Here is a 25,981-nt window from a genome sequence, read left to right as displayed (position 1 = left end):
GTATGATCGTATATCATGTCTGACCCGTTTGAACGACGCTTAGGAAAAATGTCTCGTGAAGACACGTTGTGAAATGAGCAAAACACCAAATGTCACCCTCTTGGGCTGACAGGTTGACGATGTGACGTAGAAGCGGAACTAATATCAAGCGAAACTGAGCAACGACAGCTTAGCCGTTATACCAGCCGTTAGCGCCAACTGCTGCCTCTTCTACTTGACGTTGAGGTATCAGTGGTGTTGTGATGTCATATGCGTCAATGAACATCCGCCAAGAAGGGAAGTCAAGGCTGAAAACGGCCTGATGTTTTTGTACGTCTTTGTCTCGGTGTTCTGAGACGCCACTGGGTTCTGCGGGTACTAGTAGTAGTTAGTATATGTACGACTCGGTTCAACTCGTAGACTTACAAAGTAGCGGAAGTCCATCTGCGTCCTTGACAATCTTGGCATTTCCTTCCTTTACCAAGAAACTAATGTAGAAAAGGTTCTCAACCGTCTGGCCAAAGTCATGAGGATTTATTGCGAAATCAAGAAGGCTAACTGCGGCTTCGTTTTCGTTGGTCATGGCGATTCTGTGGCGTATAAGGGCGGCGGTTTGAGCGTCGTCAGTGTAGTCATCGTCTGAGATTGCCTCGAGTTCTTCTTCAACCAACGTTTGTGAAACTGTAATATGCTGTGCCAAGCGTGACCTAATACCTCTGACCAAAGTCGTCAAGTTGTTGCTCTCATTTTGCTGAATGTCACCGGTCTGAATCTCCTGGGGTCGAGTTGCTGGACCAAGAGGTTGCCGTTGCGATCGAGCTTTCTTTTGAGTTACACGAACGCGCCTCTGAACTGAGAGTGGGCCGAGCAGGAAACTTGATGTTGGCGGTCGCCTGTTGGACGGGAAGCATGCTCGCCGGCCTAGTAATGCCCAGTCGAGCCCATCTGGATCTTCCTCGTCGTCATCGCCTACGGGTATTGCGGGTGCGTCTTCCTCGCCTGCGACGTGGCCACCGGATTTCATAAAGTATATGCATTTTGAAACGAATTGATCCAGATCGATGCCTACACCAGAGTTGCCTAAGCTGTTGTTGAGCTTCTTGCCTGCTAGGTCGCTGGCGCTGACGAGGAAGCGGGAGTCGACGGTAGCGTCAGCGGTTTGTCGCACCTTGCCGAACAGGCTGTTTTGTGTCTTGATAGCATCGAGGAGTCCGCTGTCGCGTGATTTGACATAGTCATCGCGATTATCTGATATGGTCAGCGATATTCATGAGACAAGGACCAAGTTGCTCGACTTACCTTCCAGCATGCGATGGTTATCGCGCATATTTGCTCGCAGTCTCCTCCGCTGCTCGGGGTTCTGGTTTGGGTTGTAGTACTTCTGGTCGCCTTCCTCATCTGATTCAGGTGGGGGTTGCGAGGGCGTTTCCACTTGGTGCATGTCCTCTTCCTCCCCCTCTTCGTGCTCGTCGTTTCCATCCTCGTAAATTTGCGACTGAGCCATTGCGTAGTTATCGGTTCTCCTTCTCTTGCCGCCGTTTCCAGTTGTTGAACCCGAGTCGGGCGTCGGCATACGCACCGATGCGCTGCGCATGCCGCCAGCCTTGCCTCGCCGCGGGGTGTTTGCGCGTGTCTCAGGCTGCTCATTCTCTTTGTCCGAGCTGATTGAGCGCGTCGGGCTGAGGACGGAATAGGACGTGGTGCGCGCATTGCTCTCGTTTCGGGGCGCCACGGAGGGGTCGCGATAAAGAGAGTCGACGGTGGAAGCGCGTGTCTGGGGGGTAGCCGAGAGGCGTGTGTTGAGACGCGCCATCCCGCGTCGTGAAGGTGGAAGGGAACAAGGGCGTGTTGGAGGGGTATGGCAGGGCAACGGTGGTGGTGGTGATGCGGGCGATGTCCTGTGCCTGGGACGCGGTTGCCGAATGTGCAGAGGCGGCCGTCTAGCGCGACTTTGCAAGTGCGACCGCGCTCGTCAGCCAAGCCGTGCAGCACGCGAAAGGGCACTTTCCATTCGCGGACCCCTGCATGCGCGTCGGCTTGTGGAGCTTCTGACCCGCATGGCTTCATCCAGTGTCCGGTGCAAGTGTCTCTCCTCCACCCCGCCAGACGATGCCATGAACGGGCGTTCCCGCTAGCCACCTCGAAACCTGTCATGTGCTGGTAGGCGATTAGACTTGCACATGCCTCACACCCATGGCATGCCGTAGCATCCAGCTTCCCCACCGCGCACGATGGAAGCCTTCAACTTTGCGACGTCTCTCGACCTGACCGAGTTGTCGGTACATGTTAGAATGTAGGCAACCTTGTTCCCGTACAACTGGATATATGCTGAGTAATGCAGAGATCGTCTTGATGGAAACCAGAAGCCCATCCCGTACTCGGTCTTGTTGAAGAGGCCGGACCTTAGGCACCGAGCTTCAAATATCAAGTGGGTCGCCTCTCACCTGGTGAGAGAGGAGAGTGGAGTGCTGACGAGAGTGCAGCCCAAACTTCGAGCTGTATGTTACCGCGCAGATATGGGCGGATAGCAAGCCCCTCACTGTGCCCGTCCAAACCGCCTACAAGTCTTTTAAGAATGCGCGCATCTGGAACGAATGGCTCCAGCTACCCGTGACGTATGCGAACCTCCCCGCCTCCGCCCAGATAGCCATCACAGTATGGGACCTATCGCCCGCCGAAGATACCCACTCGAGCCTCCATGCCGTGCCCTTCGGTGGTACAACGATACCTCTCTTCGACAACGACAACACGCTCCACAAGGGCAGGCAACGCTGTCGCATACACCGCTTCAAGGCAGCAGATGGCCTGACCAACACTACAACGCCGTGGGTAATACCGCCGGCGCGTAAAAGTCGAAAAGCGCAGGTGGTTGAGGATACCGTAGATGAGCAGGTCGCCGAGATGGAGAGGCTGGAAGGCTTGCTGAAGAAGCAGGAGATGGGCGATCTGCCGACCAACAACTGGCTCGACGGTCTGGTATACAAGAAAATGATGCAAATACGGAAAGAGGCGCTCAAGGCCGAGGCTGCGGCTTTGAACCGCCAGGCCAAGACGAATGGAACGAACGGCTCCGCAGACGGCGAAGACCAGGAACTCTTCTATCTCGACATCGAACTGCCCCGTTTCGACCACGCCATCGTCTTCTCCGACGTCGAATACCCACCGCCCCCCGTATCAGACTTGCGATTGCCAGCCGAAGCCGACGTGAGGTTGCGTCCTCCACCTGAAGTGTCCTTTGGGCCGGGTATTGACATCGACGGTATCGGATACGGCGATGCGGATGCAGGGCGGCTCATCAAAATTTATGACCCTGAAGTCGGCCGACGAGTGAACCCTGCCGAAGACAAGCATCGTGAGTTGATGCGCAGCCAGCAGACCGATTCACTCGACCGCGACCGCAAGCCCAACGTACACGTTCGCGATAAGCTCAATCTGTTGCTTTCCAAGGGACCGCTCGAGGAAATCACATCACACGAGCGAGACGATATCTGGAAGTTCCGATACTTCTTGCTACGTGACAAGCGGGCCTTGACCAAGTTTGTCAAGTGCGTAAACTGGAAGAATCCACGAGAAGCCCGGCAAGCTGCACCCTTGCTCGATAAATGGGCAGAAATAGACGTCGATGACGCGCTCGAACTCCTTGGACCCCACTTCGACCACCCCGTAGTACGAAGCTACGCTGTCGAGCGGTTGAAGAAGGCCGACGACGAAGAGCTCCAGCTCTACCTTCTACAATTGGTGCAAGCACTCAAGTATGAAGCACCAGGCGAAGGTGATGATTCGTCACTGGCGCGTTTCCTGGTTACTCGCGCAGCCAACAGCTTCACACTGGGCAACTTCCTACATTGGTATCTCATGGTGGAGATCAGCGACTTCAGCACCGACCAGGAGCCAGAACATCGTGAACTCTTCGCCAAGGTCGAATACGACTTCATGGTTGAGCTGGAGAAGACGCCTGAAGGTGTTGAGACCCGCAAGACCTTCCAGCGTCAAGGCGAGCTCCTCACCATCTTGGCCAAAATATCAAAAGACGTGCGCTTTGGTGGAGGAGACCGACCTACCAAGCTTGCCCGTCTCAAGAAGGCGATTGCTGACCCGAAGAACGAGCTCACTAACTTCGATCCACTACCTCTGCCTCTCGATCCTTCTGTATACATCACTGGGATATCGACAGAAGACTGCAATGTTTTGAAATCTTCGTTATTGCCCATGGTACTATCCTTCAAAACCACCACATCAAATCCATATCCGATCATATTCAAGACTGGCGATGACCTACGGCAGGATCAACTTGTCATTCAAATCATCACATTGATGGATCGACTTCTTCGCAAGGAGAATCTGGATCTCAAGCTAACACCCTACCGTATTCTAGCTACTTCCACCTCCGCAGGCGCCTTCCAATTCGTCCCGTCGATGAGTATTGCAGCGGCGTGCCAGAAGCACAAAGGCTCCCTACTTGCCTACCTACGCGCTAATAACCCCGACGACAGCGCCCCGCTCGGCGTCCGGAAGGAGGCAATGGACACTTACATCAAGTCCTGCGCTGGCTACTGTGTAATAACCTACCTTCTGGGTGTTGGCGATCGTCATCTTGACAATCTCCTGCTCGCTCCATCGGGTGCCTTCTTCCACGTAGACTTTGGATACATCCTGGGACGAGACCCGAAACCCTTCGCACCAGCCATGAAGCTTTGTCGCGAGATGATTGAAGGCATGGGCGGAGTGCAGCACCCAAACTATCTCGTCTTCAAAGAGTATTCCTACACAGCATGGTCTACCTTGCGCAAGTCTTCAAATCTCATTCTCAACCTTTTCGCTCTCATGCAGGGAGCCAACATCCCAGATATCAAGGTCGAGAGGGAGGGTAGCGTGAGAAAGGTCCAAGAGCGTATGTGGCTAGGAAAGGGTGTCGGCGGTGCCAAGGGTGAAGACGAGGCAGCGAGAGAATGGGAAGGGCTCGTGGAGGAATCATTGGGTGATTGGAAGGCCGGGGTCATTGACTGGGCACATGAGTTTGTCCAGACCTATTGGCGGAAGTAAATTCAGACTACGATACAGTAAGATAGGTGGAGCTGTCGGCATAGTGTAGGAATCCATGCACATGCCGTTGTTCATTAGTGAGGCGTGCTCCATGCCAAGGCTAACCCCGCCAGATCGACGTGTTCAGGGCTAGCACGCGGCGCGTATCCCGGTGGAGACTCCGATGGAGAAGCCCCTCTCCACACACATTGAATGTTGTATGACTTCACTTACGAAACGTGCCACCGGAGGAATGCAAATGACGGGTTTCCCAATTGCGAGTACCCGCAGCATCGGTAAGCGTACGTGGAGCTATTACAATGTAAAAGACGCGTCTCTGCCCCTCCACGTCTGGGGCAGCTACACATATCCGTGAAGTCTACACGGCAACACCGACAAATACATCATGTTCACCTCCAAAGACAACCGCCTTGTTTTCACGTTCGATGCCGAGCAACTATGGATCGAGCCCTGGGGCCAAAACGCAGTCCGCGTTCGTTCCACCAAAATGCCCACCATGCCACAGGAAGACTGGGCGCTCCTTCAACAGCCCAAGATTTCAGCCAACATCGACATTGCCAGCGAGGGCGAGTCAGCAACCCTGACCAATGGCCTTGTCAAAGCTACCATCAGCAAGCGAGGCAAGATCACCATCTCAAACACCAAAGGCAAAGTTCTTTTAGAAGAATACGCCCGTAACCGCCGTGACATCGTCGACCCCAAATGCAGCGCTCTAGAAGTCGAAGCCCGAGAATTCATGCCCATTCATGGCGGTGACTACAAGCTTACTGCCCGCTTTGAGAGTCTGGATCCCAAGGAGAAGATTTATGGGATGGGACAGTACCAGCAACCCTACCTTGATATCAAGGGCACGCAACTAGAGCTCGCGCATCGGAACTCTCAAGCTAGCGTACCTTTTGCTGTTTCCTCGCTTGGTTATGGATTCTTGTGGAACAATCCGTCAATCGGAAATGTGGTATTTGGCAAGAACGTTATGAGTTTTGAGGCGTTGTCGACCAAAGTCTTGGACTACTGGGTCGTGGCTGGTGACACGCCAGCGCAGATTGTCGAGTCGTATGCCGATGCCACTGGGAAGGTAAGTCCCAATGTTCATGCCATGAGGTAAGTAAGAAGCTAAAGATATGCTGTTTCAGGTACCAATGATGCCAGAATACGGTCTAGGCTTCTGGCAATGCAAGCTCCGCTACCAGACCCAAGAAGAACTCCTCCAAGTCGCACGAGAGTATCGGAAACGGAATCTCCCTATTGATCTCATCGTAATCGACTTCTTCCACTGGACCATGCAAGGAGACTGGAAGTTCGATCCAAAGTACTGGCCCGATCCCGATGCCATGGTCAAAGAACTCGAGGAGCTGAAGATCGAGCTCATGATATCCATCTGGCCAACTGTAGACCGGCGATCTGAAAACTACGAGGAAATGGTGGAGAAAGGTCTACTCATCCGGACTGAACGTGGTGTACGAACAGCCATGACCTTCCAAGGCCAAACAATCCATTTCGACGCAACCAACTCGGCTGCACGGGAGTACGTGTGGAACAAAGCCAAGCAGAACTACTACAAAAAAGGCATAAAAGTATTCTGGCTCGACGAAGCAGAGCCCGAATACCGCCATTACGACTTCGACAACTACCGCTACCACCTCGGCCCCAACGTACAAATTGGCAACATCTATCCCCGAGAATACTCCCGCGCATTCTACGAAGGCATGGAGAAAGAAGGTCAAAAGAACATTGTCAACCTAGTCCGATGCGCATGGGCCGGCAGTCAACGCTACGGCGCCCTCGTATGGAGCGGCGACATCTCCTCCTCGTGGTCCACATTCCGCAACCAACTCGCCGCAGGCCTAAACATGGGTCTCTCGGGTCTACCATGGTGGACAACCGACATAGGAGGCTTCCACGGCGGCAACCCCGACGACGAAGCTTTCCGCGAACTCTTCGTCCGCTGGTTCCAATGGGGTACCTTCTGCCCTGTCATGCGCTTACACGGCGACCGCGAGCCACGCCAGCCCAAAACAGCAGACAGCCCATCCTGCCGCAGCGGCGCAGACAACGAAGTATGGTCGTACGGGCCCGCCGTGTACGAGATCTGCAAAAAGTACATGGGCATCCGCGAAGACCTACGTGAGTATACGAGGAAGCTTATGGAGGAGGCGCATCAGAAGGGATCGCCGGTTATGAGGGCGCTGTTCTATGAGTTCCCGCAGGATAGCAGGTCTTGGGAGGTCGAAGAGCAGTATATGTACGGGGATAAGTATCTGGTTTGTCCGGTGCTGGCAGAGGGGCAAAAGAAGACGAAGGTTTATCTTCCGCCTTTGGAGGGCGGGAAGAAGTGGAAGAGCCTTTGGGGTGAGGAGACGTGGGATGGGGGGAGGGATGTTGAAGTGGATAGTCCGTTGGAGGTTATGCCTGTGTTTGAGCGCGTCTAAGATACTATCAGTAGTTGTATCCTCAATGTCTTGAATCTAGTCGTTGACCAGACCCAATGGAGTCCAAGGTGCATCATCTTCGCTGTTGGTTCTAGTCACATCGAGGCTTTCGCAATCATAGAAAGGACCATTTCAATAACCAGCCCGAATCAAGACCAAGTCCCAGTCGGAGTCAAAGGCGCAATCTGCTTTTCAGTGTCGGTTCTGGTCGTTGCCATGTCGAAGGATGGCTTGACGATTGCAGCCCGTGCGCTCAAAGCCCCACCACTCCAAGCTCGTGATGACTTCCCAGTTATGAAGCGCGCCGTGCCCTCCGCCTGCCACTAGGTTGCATCGCTCCTGCCCCCGCATGCATCTTGGCTGGGTGACCATGATGACTGGGATGGCCTGCCCTTACTCTGATCTCGAATTCAAGCTGCCTGGGCATATATTTACGCTCTCTCCGCACACCACCTGCGTCTACTTTTCCAGACGATGACCTCCCCCGGAGCGCAGGAGCGGTCTAATGCAGTATGTTCGATTTGCGGTCGGGGTTTCGGGAAGCAAGAGCACCTCGTACGACACATGAGGATCCACACGCGCGAACGGCCCTACCCCTGCCCTTCCTGCCACAAGTCTTTCTCACGCCGTGACGTCCTCAGCCGTCACATCGCAGCGCACACTGAGCACAACGATATCGCGGCTCCGCTTCCCGCATCACGCGCATGCTTTAGATGCGCTTCAGATCGTGTCAAATGCTCGCGCGGCCAAAGATGTCGGAGATGCTTACAACGCGGCTATACCTGCGAATATCCAACACTCCGCAACGCGCGAGGCAGAACGGCGGATTCTGGCGCGAATGAGTCCGTAGACGCTTTCAGTACTGGGAACTTGCAACAAGACAATGTCAATCGCGACAGCAATGGCGAATTCAGAATGGCGGACTTCAACGATACAATAGAAGAGTCCTCTGCGAATGCATGGGCGTGGAATAGCAATGTCGACAACAACATGCTCGCTCCGGACCCATTTGGCCTACCTGGCTTGAGTCTTTCAGACGTGAACTGGTTATCGCCACAATATTCCGGCCCTGTCGATCTGGATGCACTACTTGCAAACTTCGGAGGCCAAGCTAATGGCACTGTGGAGCAATGGACATGTTCTATCGCGGCCATAACACCCTCAATACCCGCAATCACCACAACGTCACACTTATCCGATCCAGGTAGGAACGTACCCGATATAGACCGGCAGTCAAAGGATACTGTCTCCGTAGTATCTACATCGACGTCGGAAAACAGATACTATGTTGATGGGGCAGGTGCCAGAGCCCCGTTTGGTGGCAAATCTCAGCACTCGATTTGCTCAGAAGAAACCATCGACTTGCAAGATGCGGAAGCCAACGATGCTTCTGCGCCGCTTCATGCCTCCGACGAGGATACATTGTGTCCATCAGCAGCCTATCAATCTCTACTGGAGGGCATTGCTGCTGAAAGCCGCCATAGCCTCGTCGAGATGAGCGCTTTGAACTTTCCTACGTATGGGCAAGTCGTTACTTCTGTCCGCCAATACTTTGACACTTTCCACCAGGTCTTCCCCTTCCTGCGGCGATCGTCCTTTGCACAATATGCCTCTGAAAGCTGGCTCTTGCTACTCGCCGTCTCGGTTATCGGCTCAAGATACTCACAGCTATCGCAGCATTCGCGGATAAGCGATCAATTTTCTGGTCTGCTACGTGCTATTATCACACGATGTAAGTATGGTCTAGACTCGCAAAGTTCGGCAGGCAACGAGGACGTCGACTACAGTCCGAGCCCTACCCATTCTATTGCTCGCCCAGACCTAAAGGTCGTACAAGCTGGTATCCTGAACATTGCTTGCATGCTGCACTCGGGGAAGAAGGTTCTGGTTGAGCGGGCCCATGTAGAACGACACTATCTAGTCGAGGTTTGCCACGCACTAAGTCTGCTCGCTCAGACGAAGAAGTCTTACGATCTGACAAGGGCGGCGGATCCTGGGCAAAATCCCGACCTTCGCGAATGGCTGTCCAGAGAGGCAATGATTCGTACTGGGATGATGGTTTGGGTAATTCATTACTTTTGTTCCAGGAAGACGCGTAGCTAACCACCACAGACCCTCGATACGATGTTTGTCTATGAGTTTCAGGCCAAGCCTCTCATCCAGTTCGACGATATCGACGCAGTGTTGCCATGTCACGAGGATATATGGGAACAACCGGGCTTGATTCGACAAAACCAAAGGCGTCTTTCGAGTGTTACCTTTATGGAAGCACTAGAGATGGTGTACGTGGAAAAGCGCCTGCCCGTTGATCTCGGAGAGTTCAGCATGGGCCTACTTGTCAGTGCCATCTGTCGTCATACCCGGGACGTTGTAGCCCGAGATCGCATCCGTCTCAACTCATGGACTCCAACATCTACGCCACAGCGACGTAGTGATATGCCGCCGCCCATACATCAAGACTGGTTGCCGACAACGCGGTCTTCCATCAAGTGGCGCAACAGCGCCTGCGATAGCTTGGATGTCCTGCATTGGCCTGCGAATAGTAAGGTCGCACGCCACTCGGGTTTCGAGCACCACACTATTCTCCAGCTGCATCTAGCTCGCCTGATCATACTTGCGCCCACTAGCGCCATACAACGGTTCGCATCGGGATCTGCATCCAACGAAGTCGCACTAGTTGATGAAGAAGACGGACATTCATTCGCTACAGCGCGGATTCAGGTCCTACAATGGGTCATTCGAGATCACTGTAAAGCTAGACTGTGTCTGGTGCATTGTGGGGCTCTTTTCTGGCACGTCCGCAGGTACAGTCGTAGTAGCCTGTTCGAGCCATATGCAATCTACATCGCCACGCTCATACTCTGGGCTTTCTGCGTCTGCATGCATCTTCCTGAGGCCATAGAAGCCATCGCTTCCGAGTCAGATGAGGAACCGGAACCATCGTTCCTCCATCTTGACCGGCCGTTGGACGATGAGCTAGTACAGACATATGTGCGCATGGGGCATAAGATGTCGGCATACATTGCCAATGTCGGCAGTCTTGAGCTTGAAGCAGCTCCGGTGCGGATTGCGAAAGAAGGGATCTCAATTCTAGCCAAACGCTCTGGGTTTTCATCAAATCCAGACGACAATCCATCATCTTCTTCGCAAGACGCGAGTCACACATGGGGCATCGAACGGTCTTATATAAATCTGCTTCGACTTCTCACGAAAGAGCGATAATATGAATACTATGCAACATGAATCATGCAAAGTCTCGGACCTTAGGCTTTCACTACATCCCATCTCATCGGAAGAGTAGATCCTGGAAACATGTTCCCTACAGCTTCCACTTAGCGTGTCACCCGCCCTCACAATACCTCGGTCCTGCGAACAAGCCCACGATCACGGTAGTACCATAACCGACAACAGCCAAGTTCTCGTATTCTTCGGCACAATGGGCGCCGGAGCCTCACGGCGCTTCTCCATCGGGGGCCTTAGTGAAGGATCCACGCTACCGGTAGAGTGGTCACGCCCCGCACGCGTCTTCCTGGAAAATGCCGCGTCTAGGAACATCTCCACCGGAGTTGGCCTTTGCAGGAACAGGCCAAGCCTGTCATGTACCCCATGGGGTAGTCGCGTTCCGGTGGAGAAAACCTGGGGTAGCAGCCATGTTCCATGCATGGATGATTGACCGGCTTGGTGCAGGATGGCCGACTATGTATATACCGTGGCCATGTCCGTAGATCCACATACTTCACCACAACCAACAGCTCCTGAGATCTATACCCGGACTCTTTGGTCCGCCGTCTTCTTACTGCTTCTACACACCTGGTGCACGCACCGATCCAATCCGACCCATCATGGCAGACATGGACGAGAAGGCCGCGACCATGGAACACCATGAGGTCACCTTCGATCAGGCCAAAGCGGCAGCCGACGAGGAGCACGAGATGACGTTGATGCAAGCCATCCGCAAATATCCTAAGGCTGTGCTCTGGTCGGTTTTGCTATCCACATGCATCATCATGGAAGGATACGACATCGTCTTGATGAGCTCCTTCTTCGCACAACCATCCTTCTCTCGCAAATACGGAGAATTCAACGAAGGCACTGGGACATACGAGATAACGGCATCGTGGCAGAACGGACTCAGCAATGCTGTGAGCGTAGGCACTATCATCGGCGCGTTTGCGAATGGGTACTTTATCCATCGATTTGGGTACCGTCCCGTCTTGCTAGTGTCGCTTGCGTCTATTTGCGCGCTCATCTTCATCTCTTTCTTCGCGCCCAACGCTCCCGTCCTCCTCGTCGGCCAGTTCCTCTGTGGTATACCCTGGGGTGTCTTCGCAACCATGGCGCCTGCCTATGCCAGTGAGGTGTGTCCGTTAGCTCTGCGAGGCTACCTCACCGTATACGTCAACCTCTGTTGGGCATTTGGGCAACTCATCTCCGCTGGAGTGCAGTCGGCATTCTCAGGCAACAACACACAATGGGCATACCGAATACCCTTTGCTATCCAATGGGCATGGCCTATCCCACTCTTTGCAATTCTCTGGATGGCACCCGAGTCCCCATGGTATCACGTTCGCACCGGCAACCTCGAACTGGCCGAGCAAATGCTCGTCCGTCTTGGGTCTGTCTCTCAACGTGACATGGCTAAGCAAAAGGTCGCGATGATGGTTCGGACGAACGAACTCGAGAAGTCGCTTGAGGAAAACACGTCCTACCTACAATGTTTTAAGGGCATCGACCGCCGTCGCACAGAGATCGCTTGTATGGTCTTCGCAGCACAACCCATCTGTGGCTCCGTCATGGGCGGCACACCCACTTATTTCTTCGTACAAGCAGGAGTATCAACCTCAATTTCCTTCAAGATGTCCGTTGGTGGTCTCGGCATGGCATCCGTCGGCACACTCATATCCTGGGTCCTCATGAGCTACATCGGTCGCCGGAAGCTTTACCTGTGGGGTCTCGGTGGTCTAGCAGCCATCCTTTTCATCGTCGGTTTCATTAGCGTAGGCGCGGGCGACTCGTCCGGCGGTAACTACGCCCAAGCCGCCATGATGATCATCTGGCTATTTTGGTACTACATGACCGTCGGACCCATCTGCTATGCCATCGTCGGAGAAGTCTCATCCACACGTCTCCGCAGCAAGAGTGTGTGTCTAGCTCGCATCAGCTACTACATCGCGCAGATTCTCACCAACGTCATCAATCCGTATATGCTGAACCCCACTGCCGGTGATTGGAAGGGCAAGACGGGGTTCTTCTGGGGTGGAGGCGCGTTGATCTTTTTCGTTTGGACCTTTTTCCGTCTTCCAGAGACGAAGGGCAGGACGTATGAAGAGCTGGATATTATGTTTGCGGAAGGGTTGCCTGCGAGAGCGTTTGCGAAACATAGTATTGATGCTTATGCGTATGCACATGGGGATGAGGCTGATCGTAAGGTCAAAGCTGTTGAGTGAGTGCCTGGGCACCTTGTAAAGTACCGTAGTTGTCAACTCACCCCATTATATAAGGAATAGTACTGTGAATACTCATGAACCCGCTTTGATGCTGAGAACTTAGTGTGAGGTGAACTCCAGGACCCACAGGTTCTCCACTAGTGGGATTGTGGAGATAAGGGTACATAAGAACGCGTAGGATCCGTGGGCAAGGTCACTGCTCCACGCTACGACGCGTTTGCCTAGAACTTTCGAGCATCTAAAGCGATGAATCGCTGTGACACGGTAGCCTCCTTCATTCACTAATGAGTTCCACCTTCCTTTAACCAGGCGCTTTCTTCGACACCCACTCGCTTGCTAGCCACAATTTCAACGCAGCTCAACCATGGAAGTCCCTGCGAAGCCAAAGCTACCAGATGCGTACGCGGACCTCGAATTGAGCCCAGAGACCACCAACGCCGAGATAAAAGCTTCCTTCCGCCGCTTAGCTCTGCTTCACCATCCAGACAAGAACGCGCCAGGTCAAACCGTTGATGCGGCCGACTTCCGACGAATTCAAGAGGCCTACGATTTACTGAGGAATCCAGAAGATAAGGCGTGCTATGACCAGTCTTACACGAGGATACATGCACAGTGGGCCGATTACAAGAAGGAGGTTGAGGAATACGAGAAGAACCCGAGGGCGTGGCGTGAGAAGAAGTTGGCAGAAAAGACCCATGCAGACATAGAGGCAGAGCTACGCAAGGCGCAGCAACAAGGAAACAAACCGCGATCGCAGCCACAATACGAAGCTAGCGACAACGATGATGACGAATTCGGATACCGGTATGGAAGTGGCTTTGGTGGATTTGGGGGTTATGGCGGCTTTAGTGGCTTCAGCAACTTCGGCAGCTTTGGCGGCTTTGGCTGGCGATAAACCCCACGTAGCCGCGAAGAGCAGAAATGGGAAGACTTGCTCTCTGAGCGGTTACGTCGGACTTACGATGCCAAGGCCAAGCGCAGCGAAGAGGAGAGAAGCAAGGTATTTGCATTTGAAGAACCCAACAAGCGATGTGTTGAGCGGCTAAAGCAGAAAGCCAAGGCTCAGCAGGCGCAAGGTGATGGTATACGTATCGTGGATCCAGATACGAAGCGCGCAATGGCCAAGACCTGGGTCGAAAGCTTACTACGCGACTACTGTCAGGAACTCAAGAAGATCGGATTCGGGCACTCCAGGGGACCTGTCATAATGGATCTAGGCTGGGAGAGGAAGAAGGGAAGGCAGACCTGCTTGTTTTGTGAGGCAAAGGTGCAAGAATACAGTTATCAATGTCCAAGTGGTGGAGCAGTTGCCTGTCGTGGCTGCAAAAAGAAGATCGAGACGTCCTCGCTAAAGCATCCGTTCGACTTCAACAGAACTGACTCCACGACGAAGAAGGGCAAAGACAAGAGCAAGGACGACAGCAGCAAGAATGGGAACGACAAGAACGAGAGCAGTAAGAAGTCTGAGAAGACTAAGACTCCAACTGGCGCTTGGCCTGACTCTAAAGAATCCGACTCATACACCCAAGAGCAAGACCACGCAAGTGTCAATGCAGAGCTGCGGGCTGCGGAGGAAGTTGTACGTAAGGAGGAAGCTGAGCGGCAGAAGCAAGAGCGCAAAGCCGAGGAGGCACGGCGGAGAGCAGAGCGCGAAGCAAAAGCTACGCTCGCTCGAGAAGCTGCAGAGAAGGCAGCGCAAGAGAAAGCAGCAAAGGAAAAGGCTGAAGCCGAGCAAGCTGCACGAGATCGAGCGGCTGCACAAGAAACTGCCCGCAAAGTGGCAGAGAAAAAGAAGAAAGGTCGTGAGCAAGAGGCCAAAGCGAAGAAAGCTGCTCGGAAGAAGGCTGCAAAAGAGAGGGCTGCTCTTGAAAAATCGTCACAAAAGAATGCAGTTGGAGAGAAGACGCCTGTTCAAGAACTTGCCCAACAAGTACAGGACAATGCTGAAAGTGGTACCGAGAAAGATTCCGAAACGGAGAATAATACTGAACAGAGAGCAACAGAACGCGCTGAGCTGGAGGCGAAGGAGTCTGCGGCACGAGAAGCTGAAGCACAGGCTGCAGGAGAGCGTGCAGCGCGGGAAGCAGAAGAACACGCAGCACGGGAAGCCCAAAACCGGGCAGTACGAGAAGCCCAGGAGCTCGAAGAACGCGAATCCAGCGAACGCAATGCCGCAATGCGCGCAACACAAGACGACACACAAGGCGCTGTATTGAAAGCAAAAGGGAAAGCAGAGCTCGAGGTCAGAGAGATGATCGAGCATGTGGCCAAAGAGACGATCGAGCGTGTCACTAGAGAGACGGTAGAACGTGTCACCAAAGAGACCGTAGAGCGTGTTACTAGAGAGATGGCAGAGCAACAGGCCGAGAACTTCCACAAACCAGGGGATACGAAAGGGTCTGAGGTTAAAGACGAACTGATGAGAGAAGAAGAACAGCAAGCTCCAACTACCCTGCCACCTGTCAAACGCTCTGTCACCAAAGTCACGGAGGTTGTACCATCTCCATCTGGCACTGCTACTGAGATTGGACTGAACATCCAAGCAACGAGCAAGCCGTCGCCGCCAACGTATGCCCCTGCAAGGGTTATTGTTAGACTTCCAATGTCTCCCAAGCAGGATGCTAAACAGACTGGAAACGATACTAGTGATGCGCCGCACGATCCCGCGGTGCTTTCCGCTGACGCATCAGCACCACAAAAGCCTCTTAAGCGCAATAAAGCATCGAGAACGAAGGCTTCGCGTCAAGAGCCCGGCAAAGATCAAGGAATGAACGGCGTTGCTACTTCGGGCCCAAGCAAGCCAGTCAAGAAGCCAAAGGTCAAGGGCCCATTGACGTGCTACATGTGCAACGAAGCAGGACACAAGGCGAATAGCTGCCCTACGAAGACTAGACATTCAATGTTTGAGACTGTAAGGTAAAAAGACAAGGCTACATCACAATACAAGAGAGGAAGTGTTTTGCAGGGCGTTCGGTTTAAAGGAAATGATCGCACGATACCCCATAGCAATGTATGAACCAATTGGGTACGAACACGCGACTAGAAAACCAACGTGAGCCAAACCACACAGCTGGCAACAAAACGAAATCTAAAGCACTAACGCCATCTCAAACTCTACAACTCATTCCTCTCACTTTTAGTTTTAACCTTCAACGCCTCCACCGTAAACCTAACTTCCTTCTCCCCCGTATTCGTATGACTGACCTTACCAATCACCGCCCCATCCTTCGGTTCATTCGAGTAACTCTCCAACCCATCAAACACACCCTCACACTCCGCCTCTTCGGCATCATCAACCCACAGCGGCAGAATCGGGTAAATCGCGCCCGGCGCAAAGAACACCATATCATCTTGCACACTGTAGTGTCGTTGTAGCATCTCGCGCTTCAGCCACTCCCGCACTTTATACGGCATGTCTGCCATGTTCATCTTGATGAGTTCGCGGCCGGTGCCGTACACGTCGATGCCGCCCCAGGACCCCGCGTAGAGTTGCTTGTTGTAGAAGACTTTTAGTTGGGGGGCTTGTTCTTTTAGGTCGGGGTAGAGTTCGTTGAGCTTGTAGATTTTGGCGTTGTAGGTGTTTTTGTTGCGGCAGTGTTGTGTGTAGGGTTTTAGGGTTGTTGTGTCCCATTGCGCGGTCCAGAGGGCGCCTACGGGCGTGGGCTCGTCAGCTGCGGGTGTGGGGGATGGGGGTGAGGCGTCTTCGCTGGCGTAGGCGGTCGCAGCGAGAAGTGCCGGTGGTAGTAGCGAGAAGAATCGCATGTTGGAATCGATTGAGTCTCTGTATATCGAAGTGGAGTGATGGCAGACGACCTGAGGATGCAGTCGTGTTGGTTGTGGTCTCTTAATTGCGTGTAGAGTCCACAGCGTATCGCAGCCCAATCCCAGCTATATATTCCATCATCCATATTTCTTGCGTTCTGTCCTTTTCACTTCGCGCGAGGTCGCATGACGTCTCCGCGTTGATGTTCCGCTTTCCATATTAAGGGCCAGGGTTGTTAGCGACGCGACAGGAACGCGATAGATTAAAAGAACACGGTGGAAAGACGCTATGATGCTGATCGGCGTACAGCTCGCCGAGAAACTGCCCAGTGCAACTCGTTTCGTGGCTTGATGCTTGTGCTTCAGAATGGCTAAGGTTGGAGTGTGGGGGGACGCGGGGTGGAAATTGTCGCCGAAGATGCAGCGTCTGTACATGAAGAAAAATCGAGTACCGCCGCTTGTCTAGATGAGACAGAATTCTTGCTCTTGTAGTTTCCCTTCTTCAACTTCCTTCACAAGCTCACCGTTCATGATACTGTCGACATATGCTTCGCCTAGCATAAGATATTTGTCGCTTTTTGGTCGCAACACGAATGGCGCGTCACCACCATAGAGTACCACGACGATATCGCCCTCACGCATACATGCTGGGCCAATGCCGTAGTTGTATTTGGATATCAAGAAAAAGCGGCGATTCTGGCAGCGAATTATTAGAGTCGACCGGTATCGTTGTGCATCGCCACGCACGTCGTTCCAGTCTGCTGTTTGGGATGTTTGCCACCACTCAAAGAAATTTCTGAATCTTTCGTAATGAGCGGAGAGTGATTTGTTGTCAAGCGTTTTGAGGCTATCATCGTCGGTGCTATAACCAGCGGTCAATGTTCGAGCTAGATTGTGCAAAGTCGTGTCCTTTTCGGGGTCATCCCAGTCGATCTCTTCGCAAGTCTTAGCGAGTAGGCGGTGCCTCCGAAGCCCTTCAGGCTGTATTAAAGCTTTCATGTCGAATGTACTATCTACTATAGTCACTGCGGCGTAGATAATTCCGGTGAGATATAATTGCCCGCCCTCGATATGCTTCGCAGCAATATTCTGGGTCTCTCGTCTGCTACAGGCGCCAATTCCAGAAACCCCAAATTTACTACCGATCGTAGTGGTGTTGAAAGAGCAATCCCAGCGTGGCGCCCAAGATCGGTATCCATCTTCTCCATCGTAGTCTGCGTCGTGTGATATTTGCCCAAACACCGGTAATTGCTGAGTAACAGTAAGAATATGTAGAGCCGTTTCTGCATAAACATCTGCTACACTCTTCTCGTAATCCGGAATGATCGACCCAATGTCAGGTTCATTACTAACAAGACTAATGAGACCGTAGACTTTGTCTTTTGGGTCTGTTGATTGGAATCTGCGGAAATCCGACAATGTCTCGAGGAGTGACGCTCCAAAGTGATCAAAATCGTACATGTCATACACGTCCCCTACATCGATGGTGGTCAACAGACTTCCTAGTTCCCCGTCACCTTCACATGCAGCCCACTTGCTCACGATCCAACTGGCGGTTAGACCGACGTCTTTCCAGGGCAGCTCATGCTCGCCCCAAATGACAAGCGCATCCCGTGCTAACAGTACTTCCTGTACGCACCAGACTCTCGTAAACAACGGCCGAGTGAATAGCTCTTCAAGGCCACCGCATACTGTGACAGTGAATACAGTGATTGGGATTTCGACTGCTGCAAGTGTTTCATCTTCGTCTAGATCCAGGTTATGTGCTAAGCTGAACTCTCTGCATGCATTCGCGATCAACTTCGAACACTCAATGGCCGATTTGATGACGTTCTTTTCGCCGCGACCCAGCCAAACATTGACCTCTGTTGCCCGCGAGAAAATTTTGCCCATCAGAGGAACTTGATGACTCTTCTCTTGGTTGTCGACCTGATTGATGCAAAGAGCGTCGGCCCATATGATTCGAGCGGTATGCTTGAGTCTTAGCCTCACGAGAGCAAATGAAAGTTCTGGTCTGATTTTGAGGCGTTGGCCATTGCATATGATCGTGACCTTGGGTGGGTCGACCCCCCAAACGTACGATAGAGCATTGTAAACAGGTGCTTCGTCGAGGTTGACAAGCTTGAGTTCGCACTCTAGTCGTCGAGATCGTTTGGAAGAGGGCAGAATATGGAGAACACGGATCTGGTTTCCAGAAAGTAGTCTCTCAGTGTAGATTGAGGAGGCCGATCCGCTACCTGAATCATTCAATGTAGCCTGTGGGTGCCTTGAGAAGGCTGAGCGGACGTCTTGCCTGAGACGTCGGAACGTAGCTAGGCCGCGAATCCGATGATGCTGTGTGTCGGAAGGCATTGTGGCCAACGACAAAATCGTACACGATCCAAGCGTATGGTAATGTAGTGTGGTGATATATAGCGGGGTAGGATTCGACGTCAGATGGATGGAAGGGAAGGCATCACCACGCTAGTAGGATGGCTTACACGTGGGCATTCGACCCCGCTAGAAGCTTGCCTCACAGCCTTACACGGCGGCCCACTAGGGCACGAACATATTACAAGTAGCATGAGAACGCGACCGTTTGAGGAATCTATTATGAGCATTAAGGCTAATTGAAAGTGTTTCGCCGCTCCAGTCTATGCTTGGTAATCGCAAATTCTCTTCCTCAAAACTACACACATCCGCCTGGTATCTAGACTTTGGTATTCCTCGCCAGTGGCTTGAGTCCCGGCAGCGCAACTACAATGATAGAAAGAGTCATCTCTACCATACTCAAAGGATCTGCAAGAGGAAACGTTAGCTTTATTGTCGCGCAAACCGTACATGGTAACCGGGAAGGCAAACTTACAAACGAGGTTCTCTTGTCCTGTTCCAATCTTGAGGCAGGCAAAGCGCACAATGCTCGAGGCGATGGTAAGCGCACCGAGCGCAAATGTAAGAGCAACACCAGCCGACGACCTCAGAACACCCTTCACCAGAAGCACCACAGGAACAGCGTAGACCGCGAGGTAGCAAGCTAAGTTGAGAGTGAAGTTCAAGATGAACGGCTCTGGCGCATAGAATACGGAGCACGCGCCCTCTTCCTGAGACCATTGCACGGAAACCGGTGTGCCGCAGAAGAAGGTATCGTCGAAGAGGATAGTCAGGTAGCTCGCGACGACAAAAGCCGTAATACCGAAGAGCATCTTGCGCAGTCCCGGGTGACCAGCGAGGTTGAAGAACGCCCAGTAGAAAGCCAGCATGCTGAGTTTGGGGAAACCCATGCCGACATCGTAGAAGTAGTTCGAGGCAAATGAGATCTGCGCAACGGGTTAGATACGCATGAAGTGTGACTACCAGAAGAACGAATCACCTTTGACAGCTTCTCCGACGTCTCATACTCATCCAGAACGCCCATCTGATACGTGAGCGTATCGCAAATGATCAACCCCAACGCAACCAGCGCAGAAGCCAACAACAGATAATCCGACGCGTCCAACTTCGAGCGCAGACGAAATAGGCGCGTGTACATGCGTGCCGCAACGAAACAGTATGCGAAGATCAAGAGGATCCATTCTGAGATCTATCATATTGCGACATGTCAGCACTGTTTTCTTTTCGTAGATCGTTTGTTGAATCACCAACTTACCATGCAGTCTTTCCCATCAATGTAGTGTGCCATGTTCGCTGCCTGTGGTGTGACAGAGGCAGTCACGAAACAGAAAGGATAAAGCCGATGGATAGTGCGCCGCACTCACTTCATCAGCGTACTGCAAGGAGTATGTATATTGAGCCAATTCCCATAGCATGCAGGGTACTATATCCTGCCGCGCATCTGTCATGCCACAGATCCTGAAGCCATGTCTGGGCGAAGAATTCTACCGCCTATCATGCGAAACTCGTACCGGACTTCTGTCCTGGAATTGTCGAATCGAATGTCCGTGGGTCAGCCCTGCATGCAGGCGCGCGGAAGTTTGCCTGTAATTGAGGCGTTCTAGCTGCCGTGTTAGATGGGCTGATTCCAACTGTGATCCTTGCGCTTTACACACGGCTGTACCGTGTCGGTGGGTTCGGTCCATGGTAGGAGGGGCTTTTCAGGCGCATGGGACGACCGTGTGAGGTCTTGATTCCTGGGTTGTGCACCGGATCTTTGAATGAGCATCAAGACTGTGTGACTTCTAATTCGTAGTTACGCTCATTCGGCCCTTCGCTGCTGATAAGCTTGGTCAAGCATCGTAGCTTCCTTTGTTGTTCGGTTAGGCGAACCGGTGGATGAATTGTGCCAAACAAGGCCTCCCACAGCAGGCGAACCCCTCGGCCAATGCCGATCCACAGCATCAACGGCGAGATTGCGGCACAGTAAAGAGTATTTGCAGAGTTGACTGAAACTCATCGAGACACGGAGTCATGGGCTATTGCGGCTCGGCTGGAAGAACATACCGCTCGGCAGCGTTTTTCGTGGCGTGTGCGGACCGCTGTGGGCGGGATGGTAGCGCGATCATTCCGGGTTGATGCGAGTGGTCAGCCCAACGTCAAGGGTCTATTAAGTAACACTTCAATGTTGAGATGAACCGGCTGCTAATTCTCGTACAGAAAGACCTTGGCCGATCCTTCCAATTCCTTTTGCCTTCACTGCTACTAGCTACATCGCTGTGGAAATGATTCCTGAACCATACTCATGGGTACTTAGCAGGAATGTCGTGTTCCTCATCATGCGACTTTGAATATTGCACGCTAACGCGGCGCGTCTCGTAGATGACATCTTTCCTTGACATGGTGTTCAACTCTACTTCGCTGCCTGAGTCTTCATCCGTATGCACGCGGACGGTGTGCTTGCCTCTTCTGGAAGGACGCAGGAAGTTGTGCGACCCGGATGCTGGTGTTTGATGTCCATATGTGCGAGACTCCGAAGAATGTGATTTCTTGTTCGATGAGAATAGGCTGCCGCGTCGCAGGAAGGATCTCATTGACGGTAATGAGACTACCATGATGGCGACAGCCATTTCGGTCATGGAGAGGACGACTACACATCTATTAGCCATGACCCATATCGTGTTTGACTGCATATACTTACAGACGTTGGTCCAAGCATAAATGACCTCTATCGTTGCGAACCGAAGCACACTCATTGCTATCGTAACTATACCAAGTGAGAATGTCGCAACAAGACCCCAAATTTGGCGACGACGGAGCTGTAGTGAACGAAGTAGGGGGAATGGTAACGCGAAGACTGTTGGTCCGATGTTAGTGGTTCGTACGTCTCTGAATGATATAGGATTGCTCACTAAACACGTCTGATGTAATGTTGAGGCTCCAGTCGATCCTGAAAACCTCTTTGGAGCTAAAGGTATTACAGGCTCCCTCATCGGGAGACCAATTCGAAGAGACCTGGCGCCCGCACCAGAAAGTATCGAGGAAGAATGTCGATACCATGGCACTTGCCGTGAACAATGTCACTGCATAAAGTGCTTTTCGCAACCACGGCATCGTCGGAGGAATGAGTCTGAAGTATAGGGCGAGAATTGCCAACTTTGGCCAGTAGATACCAGTGTCGTAGAATGCGTTGCCGGCGAATTGTACCTTCCAATGTCAGTTCTTTGGCCTGACGGGCGCAAGCAAGTTGCGAGTCTACCTTCTTGAGCGCGATCACACGAGCTGTTGATGCATCGGTATCGTCCGTCATGCCTCCCCATATGTACGTCAAGTAGTCGGTGACGAAAAGGCCAATGGCGTCAAGAATAGATGCTATCAGAAGACTGTCGCTAACAGTGGGACACTGCCGTTGTAGAAGCCGGGGAACCAGTCGACCGGAGGCCAAGAATATGGCCAAGGCCATGAGGGTAGCCTCGATGGGCTTTGTAAATACGTTAGCAGAGTCATGATAGCAAAAGGAAGTACGTGAAACATACAATTACAGCCTCTGGAGCAACGCCGTTAGCCATGATGGAGGAGTGATGGCGAGTACACCATGAACCGGTCGATAGCCACGCGGAAAGGGATCAGATAAAAGTTATCATGTAGCGGTTCCAAATTCGAGAACATCGCTTGGGTGTATACCAACTGGTAAGACGGACCCGATACATGTCCGTCTTACCCTCCATGTGGCAAAGGTACCTGATTGCTGCAATCATACCACACCCAACTGCTCGGCTAGCAATTTAGACGGAAATAATCAGTATGTCTGCATATCGGGACCTGCAGTCACAGAAGTCGTATGGAACGACATGGGTATATAAGTAAGGACAGGGATCTTCGTTGCGTGGTACATGAATGGACGGCCGAAACCGAAGGATTGATGCCGAACCCGACAGAGTGTTGCCGATACAATGCGATTCCATATCTTGTGAGTGCTATTACACAGTCGCTCCGTGACGAAAAGGACGCGGCTCAAATGCACGGCTACAATATCCGGGCATTTGACCGTGGCGGTGAAAATCTTTCATAAGTTGCTGGCCTTAACGTTCTTCCGTATCTCTGGACCGTGGACCAGATTGCCTCTCGCAACCTATAATCCGATGGCCAGATGGTGCGAGATTCGGCGTGACATCGCAATGATTTTGCGCATTGACTTTTATGTTGTACTTCTTCTTCCTTCGGACAGTCTCTATCTTCGCTGCCTTCCCATAGCAATCGAAATGGCTGCCGCGCTCCGTCAGACTTGGAATTGGATTGGTCATAAAGGCGTCCTGCCGTCGTGGCATTGACGCGGCGCAGCCATTGCAGGTACTCGAAACAGGCAGGTATTTGGAACAGGCAGGTACTCGACGTTCGTGCTTTATCGTTTCAAAAGCGATTCTTCCATGGAGAAGGAAAGGGCGATACAGGCATCAGGAACCATGCCGTAGGCACAGAGATCGTTGGGGCAGTCACAACGCGCGCCAGCGCCGCCAGAGCGATGACGTAATACTGAACCCAAGCCTCACCAGCTCCAAACGCGAAAACCCAACGCGTAGATCACAACAGCGAAACCCACGCCACAACACCATGCCCTTTAGCCTACGATCCTTCTTGAAACCCGCATCCTACAACGATAGTGTCTCATACACCGACAGACTCCTCGCGCAGATCTTCTCCTGGTCCACACTTTTCGGCTACCTCCTTTACCCATCATTCTTCCCCCAACTCAACACCATCGACGAATATGCCGGATGCGTAGAATGCAAAGAATACTGGGACTGTTCTGATGTATATGATACTCCACCCTCCACAGCTATACAAATCTCGGATTCATTCTACCTTTGTGCCCTGGCCTGCTGCATAGGTCTGCTGGGCTGGTTGTATCTGTGGTGGAAATATCAGAGGAATCACCAATGGTTGTTGAACTGGGTTTTCTATCCGGCGTTCGTTAATAGTCTTGCGGGGGTTGGGATGGCAGTCAGTAAAGTGGTTTGTGCGCCTGAGGGGCAATATAGTGTGATTCTGAAGGTGGCTATGGTAGCACCTTCGGCTGCGTCGGCGGTCGCTGCAGTGTTGGCGCTGTGGTATTATGGTGCTATGTTCCGGATCGTTAAGCGAAAAGAGGATGTGGAGCCTGCGGCTTTGGAGAAAGAGAAGGAACGGGATGAGGAGAGCTAGTAAAGGGGTATCTTGACATGAAGTATCGATTTAAAAGGTATTGGGTATCAAGAAAAGAATACCGTCAATCATAAGAACTGCGTAGCGACGCACATCACGCGTCCTTACCATCCTCCTGCTTATTTCTAGCTGCCTTGATCCTTTTCTTCTGCGTATTCGCCGCATGCGTGATAGCCTTCACCATGTTGAAGAGGAAGATGCCGATAAAGACGATTGTAACGAATGCCAGTACGGCGACCACGGCGACCTGCAAGGAGTCAGCTACCACAACATTTCATCTCTTCTCATATGTGTACGTACCATGCTGAAGACAACGAAGATATAACTGGCTTGAAGGAATGCATGATTTTCTTTGAGTTCGTCTAGACCCGCTCCAACTTGCATAGCGGATAGAACCAGACTAAAGAACACGAACACGATGAGGATCCAGGAGAAGTTTCGCTGGAAGAAGATGACGTAGCGATTGTATCCATACCTATTCAAGATCTGTTAGTATACGTGTCTGACTGCGCGATTCTCCTTGACGGATAGAGATGGACTCACAGATACCCTCTCACGAAGTGCGTATGCGCATAACGTGTCCGATAGATGCTGTTGATTCTTCCTAACCTGAGATCGCCAAACTGATACCGTTTGTTGACTTGCTGTAGCGTGTTGATGTCCACATGGCCCATGAAATCCTTCACGAAAGCTTTCCACCAGTGCCAGGTAACAAAGCTTGGTAGAAGCGTGTACTCGTGCGCGATCTTCAAGTCCAAAGGTGTCGTGATAAGCCATACGTAGCTTACCAGAAAGCCTGCCGCACTCTTCCACAGCCAGCCTTCTTCTCTCTTGCCGTCAGGATCCGCATCCCCGGGTTTGCAGATGTACTCTTGCCAGAATTCATAGCTGAGCATCCATTCCGGCAGCGGCTTGACTATAAGCTTGGTCGAGTACTTCAGCAAATGTAAATCCATTTGTTGTGTGCCTAACACTTCCATGCCCAACATCCTGTATCTGTGCAGTGGCCTAGCGCGCATGGGCCGCCCTGCCATCCATAAGTGTCCATGTATGCGATTCAGGCGCGAGAGATCGAGGTCGTATAAGAGGAACTGACGGGGGTCGTCGTTGGCGAGGTATGCTTCGTTATTCTTGCCGCTTATAGTGGGAAGAGACTCTTCTGCCGTGAGCGGTATTGCTATGACTGAGTCGAGCACGGGCTCACGCGGTTGTGGGCCCGTCGTGGCCCGATCCTGGCTGGTGATGATATGACCATTCTGATGCGCGGTCTCGGATGGCGATGTGGGGTTACTGAGGGTAGCAGCGGTAGCTGTTGGGGGTGGGATAGGACGAGGAGAGAAGGGCGGCGTCAAAGTGTTGCTCTGGCACTTGTAAGCGTTCGTTCAGCGCATGTGAAGACCTTTAGGCTACACTTACCGTCTGTATCGCCGTCTTGTCAGCCATACTGCCCATTAGCGATCGGGTCGTGGATGCTCATGAAGGTTGCAGTGCGGCGCGGTGCTCTATATGACGCTTGACGCCGACAAGCCTGCTGCGGCTGTAGCACGAGGCTCACAGATGCAGGCACACATGCGCGCATCAGGTAGGCACATCATGACGCAGGGAGGCTTCAACTGCGCCTTCTCGACGGCGCGCGGGAGCTACGGACTGGAATGTGGGGGCTGAAGACGGGGGCTAAACTGCCTCGAGCTGAAGTTTGGCTCACGGACGCAGATGTGCCATGGGGCTCCATTGGTGAGCGGGTTCATGGGCACTATTTATAGTAGCGAA

The 25,981-nt window shown here is 52.5% G+C and overlaps 12 protein-coding genes across 12 annotated transcripts; 6 read left to right on the top strand and 6 right to left on the bottom strand.

The window, feature by feature from the left end:
- Positions 1 to 48: 48 nt before the first annotated feature.
- BKA58DRAFT_88129 (Nse4 C-terminal-domain-containing protein) lies at positions 49 to 1,969 on the bottom strand. Its single transcript, XM_046176098.1, has 3 exons — positions 1,279 to 1,969; positions 406 to 1,227; positions 49 to 357 (listed from the first exon to the last, which is right to left on the bottom strand). Exons 1-3 carry the CDS (start codon positions 1,790 to 1,792, stop codon positions 170 to 172), a joined length of 1,524 nt encoding a protein of 507 aa, XP_046028895.1. The 5' UTR covers positions 1,793 to 1,969; the 3' UTR covers positions 49 to 169.
- A 32-nt stretch (positions 1,970 to 2,001) lies between these two features.
- BKA58DRAFT_88173 (kinase-like domain-containing protein) lies at positions 2,002 to 5,241 on the top strand. The gene is made up of 3 exons (XM_046176101.1): positions 2,002 to 2,272; positions 2,321 to 2,407; positions 2,463 to 5,241. Exons 1-3 carry the CDS (start codon positions 2,211 to 2,213, stop codon positions 5,020 to 5,022), a joined length of 2,709 nt encoding a protein of 902 aa, XP_046028894.1. The 5' UTR covers positions 2,002 to 2,210; the 3' UTR covers positions 5,023 to 5,241.
- BKA58DRAFT_88143 (glycosyl hydrolase-like protein) lies at positions 5,216 to 7,688 on the top strand. Its single transcript, XM_046176100.1, has 2 exons — positions 5,216 to 6,097; positions 6,156 to 7,688. The coding sequence occupies exons 1-2, from the start codon at positions 5,408 to 5,410 to the stop codon at positions 7,449 to 7,451; spliced, it is 1,986 nt and encodes a 661-aa protein (XP_046028893.1). The 5' UTR covers positions 5,216 to 5,407; the 3' UTR covers positions 7,452 to 7,688.
- Positions 7,689 to 8,366: 678 nt separating this feature from the next.
- On the top strand, positions 8,367 to 10,673 carry BKA58DRAFT_435777 (uncharacterized protein; the record flags this gene model as incomplete). The annotated part of the gene is made up of 2 exons (XM_046173368.1): positions 8,367 to 9,515; positions 9,564 to 10,673. The coding sequence occupies 2 exons, from the start codon at positions 8,367 to 8,369 to the stop codon at positions 10,671 to 10,673; spliced, it is 2,259 nt and encodes a 752-aa protein (XP_046028892.1).
- Positions 10,674 to 11,204: 531 nt separating this feature from the next.
- On the top strand, positions 11,205 to 12,961 carry BKA58DRAFT_88139 (general substrate transporter). The gene has a single exon (XM_046176099.1). The coding sequence runs from the start codon at positions 11,294 to 11,296 to the stop codon at positions 12,896 to 12,898; it is 1,605 nt and encodes a 534-aa protein (XP_046028891.1). The 5' UTR covers positions 11,205 to 11,293; the 3' UTR covers positions 12,899 to 12,961.
- Positions 12,962 to 13,262: 301 nt separating this feature from the next.
- BKA58DRAFT_465785 (uncharacterized protein) lies at positions 13,263 to 15,818 on the top strand (the record flags this gene model as incomplete). Its single annotated transcript, XM_046174978.1, has 2 exons — positions 13,263 to 13,702; positions 13,805 to 15,818. The coding sequence occupies 2 exons, from the start codon at positions 13,263 to 13,265 to the stop codon at positions 15,816 to 15,818; spliced, it is 2,454 nt and encodes an 817-aa protein (XP_046028890.1).
- BKA58DRAFT_88123 (uncharacterized protein) lies at positions 15,775 to 16,891 on the bottom strand. Its single transcript, XM_046176097.1, has one exon. It carries the CDS (start codon positions 16,658 to 16,660, stop codon positions 16,013 to 16,015), a length of 648 nt encoding a protein of 215 aa, XP_046028889.1. The 5' UTR covers positions 16,661 to 16,891; the 3' UTR covers positions 15,775 to 16,012.
- A 231-nt stretch (positions 16,892 to 17,122) lies between these two features.
- On the bottom strand, positions 17,123 to 19,069 carry BKA58DRAFT_426941 (heterokaryon incompatibility protein-domain-containing protein; the record flags this gene model as incomplete). Its single annotated transcript, XM_046172971.1, has 2 exons — positions 18,898 to 19,069; positions 17,123 to 18,762 (listed from the first exon to the last, which is right to left on the bottom strand). Exons 1-2 carry the CDS (start codon positions 19,010 to 19,012, stop codon positions 17,123 to 17,125), a joined length of 1,755 nt encoding a protein of 584 aa, XP_046028888.1. The 5' UTR covers positions 19,013 to 19,069.
- A 162-nt stretch (positions 19,070 to 19,231) lies between these two features.
- Positions 19,232 to 20,416, bottom strand: BKA58DRAFT_88108 (uncharacterized protein). The gene is made up of 4 exons (XM_046176096.1): positions 20,286 to 20,416; positions 20,010 to 20,219; positions 19,506 to 19,956; positions 19,232 to 19,438 (listed from the first exon to the last, which is right to left on the bottom strand). Exons 1-4 carry the CDS (start codon positions 20,316 to 20,318, stop codon positions 19,350 to 19,352), a joined length of 783 nt encoding a protein of 260 aa, XP_046028887.1. The 5' UTR covers positions 20,319 to 20,416; the 3' UTR covers positions 19,232 to 19,349.
- A 651-nt stretch (positions 20,417 to 21,067) lies between these two features.
- On the bottom strand, positions 21,068 to 22,714 carry BKA58DRAFT_88106 (uncharacterized protein). Its single transcript, XM_046176095.1, has 5 exons — positions 22,546 to 22,714; positions 22,269 to 22,490; positions 21,922 to 22,216; positions 21,711 to 21,866; positions 21,068 to 21,659 (listed from the first exon to the last, which is right to left on the bottom strand). The coding sequence occupies exons 1-5, from the start codon at positions 22,576 to 22,578 to the stop codon at positions 21,313 to 21,315; spliced, it is 1,053 nt and encodes a 350-aa protein (XP_046028886.1). The 5' UTR covers positions 22,579 to 22,714; the 3' UTR covers positions 21,068 to 21,312.
- Positions 22,715 to 23,536: 822 nt separating this feature from the next.
- BKA58DRAFT_88081 (uncharacterized protein) lies at positions 23,537 to 24,695 on the top strand. Its single transcript, XM_046176094.1, has one exon. It carries the CDS (start codon positions 23,621 to 23,623, stop codon positions 24,209 to 24,211), a length of 591 nt encoding a protein of 196 aa, XP_046028885.1. The 5' UTR covers positions 23,537 to 23,620; the 3' UTR covers positions 24,212 to 24,695.
- BKA58DRAFT_88045 (uncharacterized protein) lies at positions 24,259 to 25,949 on the bottom strand. Its single transcript, XM_046176093.1, has 4 exons — positions 25,628 to 25,949; positions 24,755 to 25,572; positions 24,512 to 24,686; positions 24,259 to 24,458 (listed from the first exon to the last, which is right to left on the bottom strand). Exons 1-4 carry the CDS (start codon positions 25,661 to 25,663, stop codon positions 24,306 to 24,308), a joined length of 1,182 nt encoding a protein of 393 aa, XP_046028884.1. The 5' UTR covers positions 25,664 to 25,949; the 3' UTR covers positions 24,259 to 24,305.
- Between the last annotated feature and the right edge of the window lie 32 nt (positions 25,950 to 25,981).

The sequence above is a fragment of the Alternaria rosae genome (assembly GCF_020736505.1).
Source record: "Alternaria rosae strain MPI-PUGE-AT-0040 chromosome Unknown BKA58scaffold_2, whole genome shotgun sequence".
In the NCBI taxonomy this organism is placed as follows: domain Eukaryota; kingdom Fungi; phylum Ascomycota; class Dothideomycetes; order Pleosporales; family Pleosporaceae; genus Alternaria; species Alternaria rosae.
The sequence above is the reverse complement of the archived record's forward strand: the minus strand, read 5'-3'. Positions and strand labels throughout refer to the sequence as shown.